This window comes from Lissotriton vulgaris, chromosome 1_1, assembly GCF_964263255.1.
Source record: "Lissotriton vulgaris chromosome 1_1, aLisVul1.2, whole genome shotgun sequence".
Taxonomy (NCBI): domain Eukaryota; kingdom Metazoa; phylum Chordata; class Amphibia; order Caudata; family Salamandridae; genus Lissotriton; species Lissotriton vulgaris.
Window position 1 is genome coordinate 1,279,195,394 of NC_141685.1, and position 14,326 is coordinate 1,279,209,719.

At 44.9% G+C, this 14,326-nt stretch overlaps 1 protein-coding gene across 1 annotated transcript in view; it reads left to right on the forward strand.

Moving 5' to 3' along the window:
- The window catches only part of NFE2 (nuclear factor, erythroid 2), a 133,442-nt gene extending 119,334 nt beyond the window's left edge, over nt 1-14,108 (forward strand). Inside the window, exon 3 of the mRNA XM_086964926.1 lies at nt 12,670-14,108. Coding sequence (XP_086821052.1) covers nt 12,670-13,827 — 1,158 coding nt within the window. The 3' untranslated portion in view covers nt 13,828-14,108. The remainder of the gene's footprint in view (nt 1-12,669) is intronic.
- The last annotated feature ends 218 nt before the right edge of the window (nt 14,109-14,326 follow it).

Here is a 14,326-nt window from a genome sequence, read left to right on the forward strand (position 1 = left end):
CAGAGTGGAGAGTGGAGATTCAGAGTGGAGATTCAGAGTGGAGATTCAGAGTGGAGAGTGGAGCTTCAGAGTGGAGATTCAGAGTGCAGAGTGGAGCTTCAGAGTGCAGAGTGGAGCTTCAGAGTGCAGAGTGGAGATTCAGAGTGCAGAGTGGAGCTTCAGAGTGCAGAGTGGAGATTCAGAGTGCAGAGTGGAGATTCAGAGTGCAGAGTGGAGATTCAGAGTGGAGCTTCAGAGTGCAGAGTGGAGCTTCAGAGTGCAGAGTGGAGATTCAGAGTGCAGATTCAGAGTGCAGATTCAGAGTGGAGCTTCAGAGTTCAGATTCAGAGTGGAGCTTCAGAGTGCAGAGTGGAGCTTCAGAGTGCAGATTCAGAGTGGAGCTTCAGAGTTCAGATTCAGAGTGGAGCTTCAGAGTGGAGCTTCAGAGTGGAGCTTCAGAGTGGAGCTTCAGAGTGCAGAGTGGAGCTTCAGAGTGCAGAGTGGAGCTTCAGAGTGCAGAGTGGAGCTTCAGAATGTCAAGAGCAATGCCAATAGCTCTAACTTTAACAAAGGCAAAACCATTGCATTGTAAATGCTTGTCATTAGCTTCTTCTTCAATTGAACTTTGGTTCTGTTCTAGATCACTTTCTCCATACTCTACTCCTGGCCTTCCTGTGTGAGGCTGTCACGTGTAACAGGAAGCTAGGTCCTAGTCCATTCTGATGACTAGTTTCAGGGCGGGAAGTGCCAAACCCCCTCTGGCAGGAGGCAGTAAATGAGGCATTGTGGTGTCAGCTTCTTGCCTTTGCTGTATCACTTCTTGTCCTCCTACTTGGAGGTCTAACTGCACTGCTGTCCCCGCCTATATATCTGCTGGTGCATCGACCAGTGCAAAGTCTACATTCAGCCGGAATGGTATCGGAAGCATATCTAAGAAAGCCTCAACATTATCCTCTGATTCTCTTCCTCAGTGTCCATAGTAAATAGGTAAGGCGAGCCATGGCTAACAGAGTACAGTTCTAATCCTATTTCCCATATTAATAATCTGGTGTTTTGCCTTCTTCTAAGAACTTTAAGGGACCTTGTCTGCAATTCTTGCCAGTGTTGGAGGGTTTCTTTATGCCAGTGTAGGAACGCCTTTCAGTGATCGAGGGATAATTTAGACTTCGATTTTTCTAATTTCAATTCGAGGTGAGCATTATTCCCCATACTGAGGATGCCATTGGCCAAAAAGCACTTACCCCGTCTGGATTACTGAACTTTTTTCAATCCGTTAAATATCTGCACATACTTTTACCATACTGATGGCACATAAAGAGTCCAGAAGACTTATTTTTAAACATTTATAACTTCCCATTTTAAACTTGCTTATCCTCAATCACACGCATCACGCTAGGGAAAAAGGTTGGGTTGCGTGTCAACTGACTTCATACCCAGGGATGTAATGTAATGCCTGAGGGTAAAAGGGACTACTATTTGCCAACAAATGACACCTCATGCCTCTAGTGTGAATATGAAAAGTATTAACTCGTTTCTTTCCACCCAGTTTGTTCCACAGGGCCCTTAGGATTACTTCGGGAAGATTTCTGGACGTAACCCGTTAGGATTCACAGAGCTCCTGGGGCAGCTAGACAACTTTACACTTTTCAACACCATTCACCTAATAGCATCTGTAATTGGTACATACATATATGCAATGTACCTCCTGTTGTTCCTTGGGTTGCACTCACACCATATCCACTGGTACCGCAGACTCACCCTATTTTTTTTTCGCAATTCATGTATTTTCCTGTTCATGCCTTTAATGTCTTTTGTTCAGGCTTTTCTGAGAAACAGATAAAATACAAATACAGACATATTCAAAGGTTCAACTCGAGAAAAGCTGTCCGACTTGGTTGAAGAGCTGAGCAGTTGATGTCTTTCACCCAAGTGCACCTGAAGAGAAATCTCCCTCTTAACTTTTGGGGTCCTTGGGACACAGAGAGATAGTCTAGTCCATTACCATTTGGCAAGGCGAGGTTACTGCATGCAACAAAATTGCCAAATAAAGCTCTGGTACTCTGTCTTTGGACAAGGGCTGCAAAATGTGTTTAATAAATAGCTGTCACGATCACAAAACAAGATGCAAATCTCCTTGGCATTCAACAAGAGAGGAGCAGTTTCCATACATTTATGCCTCACTAAAGAGAAAGATCACATCCTTCTAAATGTTGTTCTTCCAATAAGCGGGCAAAAACGTTGCATCATGAGAATAGGGGTAACTTAGAGTACTCAGCCTTCAAAGTATCTCCACGGGAACGAAACTCCTACAAACCCAGCACTTTCACAATGCAGTCACACCTGGACTACAAATGAAAACTCTGCCTCGCTGCGAGACGAGAGCTTCTGGTTTAAAGACCAACAAACCACAGCTATATTTGGCCCACTGTAATACCTGCCCCAGTATCAAGGTGCTCTTTGGGTTAGAATAGTAAATACACACTCCATTTCTCTTCATGGCCGTCATTCACATTATATTTTTTTTCCCTGAAAAAAAACAAAGGTTGAGCAACATTAGAGTTAGGTCAGGGGCGGCCTTAGGCATGTGCAAGCTGTGCACCTGTAGAGGGCCACCAAACCCCAGGGGCCACCACACCAATATATATCCTTAATATAATAAACCTCTGAGGAAGGATACATATTTGGCCCCCTGGCAGGGATTTAGTGGCCTCTGGCTCTGTTCCACTTCCAAACACCCTGACCCCCATCCCCCCCCCCCTTCTTCCCTGGCCTCCGCGCTGCGCCCCGCCCAGACCCCCTCTTCCGGGGCCCCCTTCCTATGCTCCCTGCCCAGGGCCACCATGAGCCTAGAGGCCTAGAGCCGCCCCTGGTTAGGTGTTATAAAAAGATGCAACTATCTCCCGGATCACATGGATGTGCAGAATACTGCGGGTAAGTAATGGCCTCTGTACTGACACCTCTCCCTACAGAAATAGCGGTTTGCAGTGCTGTCTCAGAACAGAGTGAACTGTGAGAATGGAGTGCGTGGTCTACTAACACATCTTACCAGGGTGAGAGGGTTCTGTAGTAGGGTTTGAGAAAAATGTATCCCTCTGTTCATACCTCTTCCCATGCTGACAGGTATGCATAGTAGCCTATGGAGAGGAAGTGCCCTATTTGCTTACACATCTCTCTTGCATGATAGGTATTCCCAGTATAGTGTGGGGAGAAACTGGCTCCTCTCCTCTCCTGTGACCTGTGTCTTGGATAATAGGTGGGCAAATTAGGCTGTGAAAACGACCTTACATCTCTGTTAACAACTCTCAAATGGATCAATCTTGATTCATCCCTGGGCAGAACATGTTGCATAATATCCAGAGCAGAGTTTTTCAATCTGTGGGGTCCGCCCCCCTGGGGAGGGGGCGCAACACCATTCCAGGGGGGGGGGGGGCGTGCACTCCACTCTAATCTTACCTTTGTGCCCGTTCTTTTATTATGTTAACTCACCCAGGAGGGGGTTAATTCATGGAGCTGACATACTTCAGCTGCAGTGGGAGGCAAGGAGTCTCCTCTGCTAAAACTGAAAGCAAATAAACAGACACGCTTTTCGGTTGTAGCAGAGGAGAGTCCTCGCCTCCCACTGCAGCTGAAGCATTTGAGCGCTATGAATTAACCCCCTCTTGGGAGAGTTAGATAACAGAGGCACTCCATGGACCCAATTGCAAGCAAGAGAAATAGGCATGTGATATTAGCTGGGTAGCTAACAAAAGGTAGAATTGAGGTGCAGTAACCAGCAGATATAACTGAGGTTCAGAGACCGATGCTGCCAATGCAGCTGCTCCACCACTGGGAGCTACGCTCATGTAAGGTACGTTTACAAAAGCCGTACATATCCCCAAAAGTCATGATGTACATTCAAAACGGAATGTGAACACCTGTATTGGATAGAAGAGAACGTCAAATATTTGCAAATTGGTAGTTTCGGTTAAAAGTGCATTCGTGGATATAAAAATCAAAAAATAATTCTGCCAGAACTAGGGAATAAGAGGCAGAGCAATCATTTCTTAAATTGTGACAAGAAACAAATAAATAAATAAATACATCCATCCATGCTGTTGCCCACATGTGTTTAAGTGGCTACTGCTGTATGTTGTAAATAGCATTTTCTTTCATTCATTTTTAATGTGTGAGAGTCTATTACAGACGTTTTGCAGACAAAATGTGTTTATGCGTCATGCACCTTCCATATAAAACGTTTATTTTAGATCAATACATGACCTCACATGTGAGAAATGGAAGAGTGTGACAGATTATTTACAGTAATATTAGTGAACTGCTGTTGTGTTACATACTGAAAACACTCATCACTATCCCTGAATATCCAATGTACACACATTTAGTATTTGACCAAAGAAGGCATGAAAGAGCCGAGACTGGATCATAAAATCAAAGCTGGTACGAACAGGGGCCCCAAAATACATTTTGGCCCCTAGACCCTAAAATCCTTAAAACGTCCCTGAAAGTTTCTTTTAAAATTACACAGGCAGGCGCGCAAAATGCCAGCCAGCCATGTGTTGGTTAAACAGCCTGCAAATTGCTAAATATGGTTATAAATAGGAAGTATGTATTCATTTGTAATGTGACTTTTCTGTCTTTTCTTTTCTGTCTTTGTTCCCTTTTATTATCAGTCATGGATCATTCATGCAGCTCTAGAAAACAAAAGTTCTTTCTATTTATATTTTCTGTTCAAAGTATGCACAGAGAAGTGTTGAAAATACAGCTTTAGGTGACTGCTTATTTTTATACCATCTGTGACATCAAAATAATGAGCTGGCAACCCTACTCATAAGACTGGAAGTTTGTTGAGGGATCAGCACATTATTTATTTCCTCCCCCTGATTACTGCCATATTAGCAATAGTTTAACACATTTGAAACCCTACGCTGCCGTCAATTACCTGCTGAGTTACTTAAAGTGTCCGGGAATGCACCCTGCATTCAGACCACTCACTCCTCATTCTCGCCCGTCACTTTCACCCTCACCCAGCACCCACACTGATCGCAATGCACTCATACCATTCACCCACTTACCCTCCACTCACAGCAATCACAATGCACTCACAGTGCACTTGCGCTGTTCACCCTGTACCTCACCCTGCAGTCACACGAGCACACTACTCAACCTGCACTCGTGACACTTCACTCACCTGTCCCCATCACTGCTAAATCTGCAATCTCACTCCAGCAAGCCCATCACTAACCATACATTCATTTGTCCCACTCTTCTCGAACATGCACACCCAAATTCATGTTGCACCTCACTCACACCAGTATACAAGTATGGGCATGTCGTGCCCCATTAAGGTTTTCGTCTTAAATTACAAAAGGACACCTAAATGCACTGCAATCCAGCCATCCAGGGGCCCCTTGATAGAGAAAGTTCTTTTTTTGCACTGATGGCCTGGAATAATTCCTAAACAGATTCTTGCAAATACTGTTTTGTTTAATTTCTTTTTAATGTAATTGATGTGAGGGAATCTATTACAATCAGTCAGTCAAAATATCTTTATTCGATTTAGTTAAAAATCATACAAAGAGATAAAAACATTTCATACATTTTAAAATATATACAGTACAGTTATTTACAGATCATTTACAATAACAAGCAAATCAGAGCATATGTGGGAATAATAAAAGATAGTTCATTTAATAAAACACCAGGATCTTGCATATTGATTAACACAGTTTTACAGGGGTCATTGATCTAATGAATATGTTTTTTGATTCTAGCTGCAGCCACCAAGAAGTTAGCCATACAAAAAGTAGTACGTAGGTTAGTCAATAATTGTAAGTAAAGCAGGGCTGGTCTCACTTGTGTGAAGCCAGCCTCCTTCAAAACCGGTACCAGGTATTTTTTTCTTGGCTCTAAATAAAACCCGCAAAACATAACAAAATGCATAGTGTCTTGGGTGGAAAAATGATCACAACTACAGGGGGTGGGGGCTAGTTCACGTTTTTCCCATGTTTTAAAATTCCCCAAATAAAAATGTAACAAATTAAACCTGAACTTAATTAGAAGGAACCTGTGAAATGGGATAGTGACGAAACCAAGATAAGGTGCTAATGCAAATGAATTAACAAGTAAATAGTGTCTCCTCACCGCTGGTTTTGCTAGTTCCTTTTCCTCACGACGTGCTCTTGCCCTCCCCATAAATTGCTTTTTAACGATGTCGATATCCTGGATCTTGATATCTTTAGAGAACGCCTTCATCAGATAGGCCAACCATGGAATCCTCTTAAAGTGGTCTAAAGACAAAACATCAGCCATGATCTTATGGTTGAGTGGCAGATCTTCATTGAGCCAAGTCTTCAACCAAACGATCAGGGGTGCCATGTTCAGCCCATCAGTGAGGAAGTCTAAACCCACCTCCATATGTATGGAATAAGTCGGTGTAGACTGAGGAACAGACAGAAGTGTCCGTATGAATCTGTTCTCCGCTTTCTGAATTGGTTCTAGATTTACATAACCCCAAAGGGGTGAACCATATGAGGCCAAGGCAACTGGTTTACTTTTATAGATTTTCAAAAGCGCTTCCATGGGCCTAGCACCTAACCTGCCCGCAAAACCCATGAGAGCTGCCGATGACCTAATCACCGCCAACCTCTTTGCCCTTACCTGAGGTCCCAAGGATCCTCTCTGATCAAAGAGAACCCCCAGGTAGGGAAAAGTGGAGACTCTGGAGACAACCTCGCCCTTACACTCAAAAGTATTTGTTTTCCTCTTGCTACTTTGTCGACCCACAACCATAGTATGTGACTTATTTGTGTTGATTTTTAGGTCTAGCTGGTCCATAAATGTACCAAAAGCATTTAGTAAATGTTGAAGGCAGACGCCAGTGCGCGCTATCAACACGGCGTCGTCCGCGTACAGGAGCGCGGGGATCTTAACTGCTAACTGCTCCTGCACGCGGAACGTCACCCTCGACCTCCTCCAGATAGGCGCCCAGTCCGTTAATGTAGAAGGTAAAGAGCAGGGGGGCTAATATACAGCCCTGCCTAACCGCCCGCATGGACTTGAAGAGGGACGTACACCTTCCTTCGTTGGTGACCCGCACCGCAGCAAAGAGCTCTTGGTGTAGAGACGCCATAAATTTAACCAATGCCTCATCTATCCCCATCTTCAGCAGGGTCAGCCATAACTTAGACCTGTTCACCAGGTCGAAGGTCGAGGAGAGGTCCATAAATGCTAAAAACAAGGACCCCTCCTTGGCCACCGTGTATTTCGCAATCAACAGGTGTAAGTTAGAGCACTGCTCGATCGTATCTTTCTTCTGTCTAAACCCATACTGGATCTCCGCCAACCCTCCACAACTCTCTACGTTATCCCTTAGTTTGGACAAAAGGACTCTACCTAGGATCTTTACTGTAGAGTCCAAGAGGGATATGGGCCTATATCACCCGGGATCGTCCCGCTGGCCCTTCTTAAAAATAGGGACGATGGTAGAGATGGCCCAAGAGGAGGGTGTGGGGTTGCCATTAACGGCAGAGAAAACATTGGCCAGAACCCCCGCCCATAGCTTGGGGGAATGTATAAAGAAATCAGCCGGCACCCCGTCAGGGCCCGGGGCCTTATGCTTAGTTATAGCCAAAATAGCTTTCTCCACCTCTGAGCTATGAAAATAAATAGAGGTAGCATCCAGGGTCACCAAGGGCCCTACTGGACCTGCCCGATCGTTATCCCCATACACATTTTTAAAGTGGTCCAGCCATTTATCGTCTGGGATGACGCAGTCCATAGCCTCATTGTTTTGGTCAGAGAGGAATGGCTGTTTGATTATTTCCCAGAATTTCCGGCTATCCTTCAGGACAGCCACGGAAAGGAGGCTCTCCCAAGCTTCCCGTTTGATGTTCTCTTGTCTGGTTTTTATAGCTAATTTGTAGTTTTTCCTCAATCTGACAATGTCATCTCTTATCCTAGGTGTTTTTTTCAGGGCAGACATCAGAGACCTATGTGCATTTGAGCAGGAGGCATCGAACCAACAATGCTTAATTGGCACTCCCTTCTTAGGTTTAGCCAAAAGGTCCTGCGACACCTGCCCACAGATTGACTCAAAGGCCCCTATGATTTCGCAATCCTGGGCCTGAGTATTTAAGCAGACTGCCACCTGAGCCTCCATTTTTGGGAGAACTTCTGCATAAAAATTCTCCGGAACCACCTTAGCCCATTTGACTCTTCTGCCCTGGTCAGAGGTGCGCAAAGTGCGCTCCAACCTAGCTGGCCCTGGAATTGGCCCCATAAAATCTCCCCAGGCTACCTCGAGTAGAACAGGATTGTGATCACTATAATAAGAGGGCACTGTACAGTAAGAAATGACCCTGTTTAGAATACCTGGTGTAACAAAAATATAATCAATTATAGTTCCGCGGTTGGTACCCGTGAAGGTAGCTATTCTTGGGCCTCCCTCCGGTTCATATAGGTTAAAATTTGCCAAAAAGTCTTCTAACTCCTCCCCTCGTGTGGTGTGTTCGAAATGAGGACCTTCGGCTCCTTCACCCCCTTCCTTGTTACTTGTACCACACATTAGCTTACAGGGGTGGATATTAAAATCACCCAACAATATGTACTCTGCATCGAAATATGTATTCTGACTGACTAACATTAAAACTGCATCTAAACTAGCAACATTGCTATCGCTATTATCCCTGTTCCCTGAATTATAAAAGTTGATATATAGGGTCCTCCTAGAGGGACTTATTTCCCTTTCTACAACAAGGATGTTGGGCGAGGCAGTACTAATCTGTCTAAGGGAACCCTTCAGATCTAGGGAAAATAAAGTTAACAGACCCCCCTTAGCTCTGCCAGCACAGCTGGGGGTAGCCGCTTTGGCGAAGCTGGTAAACCCATCCAAACAGAAATTAGCAGATGTTTCCCAAGTTTCCTGGAGGGCGATGACTTTATGCCCTGAAACGAAACTTATCCAACCCTTGTCGTTACGTTTAGAGTTGAGTCCCGCCACATTCCAGCTTAATAGCTTACATGCATCACTCATTCTGGTCCCTACCTCTTCTGTCGCACAAGTAGGGTCACCAAATAGTCAGTCTGTGTCCTCCAAACCTGACAGGGGAGCGAAGCGGTTAGCAATGGCCAACGCAGGACCCTCCTGGGCGTTCTGGTAGACACAGGGTTGGTTAGTCAATGGGATATTTGGGCACCTCGGTGGTCGTGGGAGTGCATGGGAATTAGACCTGCCCTCGCCTAGAGGTACGCACCCTCCCCCCCTACTAATCCCAGGGCCACTGAGGTGCAACATGCGCCCTGGTGGTGGGTAGAAAAAGCCCAGCGGAACAGGTCTTAATTGGTCCGTTAGGGATATATCCGAGCCATCCCAGAAAAGTCTATTCGCTTGATCAGCCCTACTAAAATTGACAACCACACAATCTCCTTGTGTGGATTTCTGATGTTTGCCAATCCAACCCACCCTCCTTGTAAATATGATCTCATCTGCGATATTCTGACCACAGCATTTGTCCGTGCACCATTTTTTAGATTTAGCCATGAGGTCCATAGAGGATTCGACCTCCCCTTCCCTTAGAGGAGGGACCCCGATAAAGACAGCGACCAAAGGGGACGCTTCAGGTGGTAGGTTAAGCTTGTATTTACTATAAGAGGGTCTCACGCGGTCGGGGATGCGTAGTGGAAGTTGCGTGCATGGCAGCCCCTCCAAAGTTGGGGGCAATGCTTCCAAGGCTGGGGGTAGTGTGTTGATAACCCCTCCACCATTCTGGGGTTGTAGAACCACACATGGTACCTGTGCCTGTACTGACTCCGCCGTCCCAACCTCCATCCTCTGAACCTCGCCCTCGGGGCACTTTGCGTTAACATGGGGGGCCTTGTTGGGTGGGGAATTATTAATAAGTCTGTCAATTAGTGCGCATTTCTTAAGCAGACCTTCTAAGCAAGTATTCAAAGTGTCCACAATGTCTTTTGCTATCCCAACAAGTAGTGGTTCAATTCTGGAAACAAAGAGCTCCTCCAGTTTGTTACCCAATAAGTCATTTGTTGTGTTTAATAGGCATGTGCTGGCAACGTTGTTATCCCGTGCACCCTTAGTTGTGGATGTAGTGGTCTGCTGACTAAGATCGAGCAGGCTGGCTGGAAGGGTTTGGCTAGGGACCTCAACTGCAGGGCATGTAGGCGGGAGGGTAGCAATAGTCACAGTGAGATAGAGTGTTGCCGGGGGGTACATATCACAGGTGAATTACCCAGCACTGTAGGGGAAGGTGCGACAGTAGTTGATGGGGGGGTAGCTGTCAAGCCCAGTTCGAGTTCAGCATTGGCAATTTCCTTGGTTAATTCTCCCACCACTGATGTTAAGTACGTCATAATTGAGTTGAAGAGTCTTGGGACCTTAGCTTTCTTCCCACCCTCCTCCATAGTTATTGCCTTCTTTCGCTTACCCATTATCGATGACAGATGTTAATGGGGTGGCCCAGCCCGGGCTCCTTCGGCCCCTGACGGCCACAGATGGCCCGCCCTTTTCCCAGGCTTCTCCCGGCTGCTCCCGCGCACGACTCGCGGGGTGAGAGGCGTTCCCTCCTGTTAAGGCGCCTCCGGGCGCGTGGATGACGTCCCGCTTGCGCCTGCAGCCTGGGGCAGCTGGGTCATGTAGTTTAACCCACCTGCGGCGGTGCCGGCGGTCTGAACAGGGTCCCCCAGGTGTTGCTGGCTGGTAGCGTGGATGGCGCTATACTGCCGTTTCCCTCACGGCGCTGGTACGATTGACTGCAGCCCCCAGGAGCTCACGGCGCTCCCTCCTGTTAAGGTGCCTCCGGGCGCGTGGATGACGTCCCGCTTGCGCCTGCAGCCTGGGGCAGCTGGGTCATGTAGTTTAACCCAGCTGTGGCGGCGGCGGTCTGAACAGGGTCCTCCAGGTGTTGCTGGCTGGTGGCGTGGATGGCGCTATACTGCCGTTTCCCTCACGGCGCTGGTACGATTGACTGCTGCCCCCTATTACCATTTGCAGAGAAATTTGTTTGTTTCATGCAACAACCATAAAAAAGTTAACAGTAACAAAGTTAGATCCAAGCGGGTCCTCACATATGAGAAATTGGAGGATATCACAGATATTATTCACTGTAAAATTAGTGGGCTGCTGCTTTGTTACAACAGTGAAAACACATCACTATTTCTGAATATTAGATGTAAACGCTTTTAGAATTTCAACTACAGTGCCTGTGCACCATTCGTAGCCTGGCAAATAGGGTATGGCAGAGCTGAAAGTAAATCATTCAAACTCAAAGCTGTACTGAACAAGGGCCCCCAAAATAGTTTTGGCCCAGGGTAACTATTTTAGAATGGCACTGGCAGCTTGCCAGCGCCATTCTAAAATAGTTACAAGCTTGAAGCTTGAACTTTTGCCCCCCGGATCCGTTCCACTCGCGGATTCGTGGATTTTCGGCAAATTCGCGGGAGTTCGCAGATGGCGAATTTGCCAAAAATCCGCAAAATCCGCGAGCGGATGGGATTTTGCGCCCATGCTTACTGAAAAGACAAAAGAGAAATAAAATTACAGCCTCCTAGCGAGGCTGGTCTGGCAGGATGAGGGAGCAGGGAGCAAAGAGGACGACTCCTCTGCTACCCGTCCTTTTATGCTTCTCTAGCCAGGCTGGTTCTAACAGGCGAGGCATTGTCCACACGTGTGACCTAGAAGTGATCATTATCACTTCCGGGTCACATACGGCACCCACGACCTGCCTTGCGTTTATTTATCGCCATCCTTGGAAATATGCCCCGAAATACCTCAGAGAACTGCACTTCATTGTGGTACTTTTTTCATAAGTCTGGAGAAAATCTGTTTATCCTCTACAGTTTTTTTTTTAATGATCTTTATTGGATTTTTTGTGAAATGGTACAGCAATCACATCAGCTAATGCTGAGAAGTTTATAACAGTGGTCCAGGTAACATGGCATTGAGCTCCATAAGCGCACCTCAGTGTGCATGATTATTAGGAAATACTTGTTTCAATAACACAACAACTACCACAACTATATGCGAGTTCATGTACAGCAGCACCTACTCGACAACTAGTACTGCACTATATACAGTACTGTAGCACCTCTGTAGGGCGGTAGTAAGATTAACATGACAGTGATTTATCCCTGTACAGTTGCTCTGTCCAGGGTCATGTTTCATTCAAGAACATAGCTTTAAGCCCATTGACTATTTCCCAAGTCTCACACACACTTACAGTCTTCCTCGTGTCTTACATGCATATGACAAAAGTAAGCATTTTGGTACACAGTGAAAAGAATTGCAAAACCGTACTGGTACACCTTTCCAGAATAATCTCTGCAAGTTAATCGAGTTCATTAAAAGGTGGATGTAAGCAGGTCCTTCAATGAAGAAGGTCCCCGGGCTTTCATACAGAGTTCTGTATTACACTAATGGATCCCTTCTTGATATTCTCTTTCAATGAATCAGAATACAAAATATGGCTCATATGGTTTGACAATTCATTTCCTACTAATTTCATCAACATTAATGTAGAGTACAAGCAATACATATGAAATCATAGGGGTAACTTTAGAAAGAATTATGATTTTAAGATATAGCCACTATATGTGTGATATAAAGTTAAAAAATGTGAGTACATTTTCCCACAGTTATTAAAAATATGACTTTACAAATGTCTTTCTTATTTACACCCACAGGGTTTAAATATGCAGAATGAATATGCATACAATACTGAGGGATATAGCAGCATGGCCTCAGGAACCCTGGCACAAACGCTTCCTGTTTCAAGCTATGAACTCAGTCAACCTAATGCAGGAAGCAGTTTACCAAACTGCAGTCAAAACACGCTAGCATATGAAAGACATTATACAGACATTTTGGAAACTCCATGTCAGCGGCTGGGCCCCGGAGGAATAGCCACCCATGAGTTTCCTTATGGGACAACCAGCTACACAAGTATGTTGATGTCTTCAACGATCCATCCAGGAAGTCCTACCAACATCAACCAAGCGAACAACAAAAACCTAATTTTTCCTGGATTATTAAATAGCCCACCTTTTGACCCTACCCATGTAGTGGATGCTGGTTTGATGGACAACCACAATTGCAAACCCCAAGAGGATCTTGAATCAGACTCGGGCTTGTCACTAAACTACAGTGATGCAGAGTCCATGGAAGGCACCGAGCAAGGGCAGATACATCCAGATTATGTGGAGTTATATCCATTAAACTACCACAGTTCTCAAGAACAGTATTGTGTGTTACCTTCAATGAACAATATGCCGTTCAGCCAGGCATATACAGCATCCTCTGAAGCTGGGCAAAGTTGTGATATGCAGGACATACAATGTCATGGTTCCTATGCAAAGATCAAACAGCCCAGTCGTATGGAGTTGACGTGCAGCCGGGATGAGCGCAGAGCTATAACAATGAAAATTCCATTTTCAATACAAAAGATCATCAACCTCCCAGTGGATGATTTTAATGAGCTGTTGTCCAAGTACCAACTAAACGATGCCCAATTGGCACTGATAAGGGACATTCGGCGGAGGGGTAAGAATAAAGTTGCTGCTCAAAACTGTAGGAAGCGGAAGTTGCAGAATATTGTTCATCTAGAGAAGGATCTGGATGATCTGAATGAAGACAAGGAAGAACTCCTCAGGAAAAGGAGTGAGTTTAACAAGTCAGTCTCTATCATGAGACAGAAACTCAATGATCTATATATGGAGGTTTTCAGAATGCTGAGAGATGAAGACGGCCATCCATATTCACCAGAGGAGTATTCCCTGCAACAGACAATTGATGGAAGTGTGTTTCTTGTGCCACAAAACAATAACCAAGAAGGTGCAGATTAATATGTATCAAACAGACTGAAAGTATTTATTTGGTTTTGGTTATCAAGATACAAATTATGCATAAATCACAGACTATACATGCTTAGTTGAAATAGTTGCTCTAAAATGTATTTTGAACTTCTGTACATGAAGTGACACTTTAAGGTTGCATTTAACAAGATAGCGCCAACAATCTATTGCTCTTCAGGACTTATCTAGAAGGATGAGAACGAGTATTTTACTTTACTCATTTACCGTTGCCTTTATCATAATTGTAATTAAATAAATTACAGTTTGACACCATTTTTGTTCTATACAATCATAATCTTTCTTTCTTGCTTTTGTATTGGTTTCATGCATTATTTATACCTGTATAGTAAACAAATTATACAGATAATGTTATATCAGCATACCATTCTTTTTAAAGGAATCTATTGTTGAATCACTTGTAAATATAGACACCACTAGAAATTCCATAGTGGAGTAGATTCCCATGGCATCAAATTAATTTATCTTCATG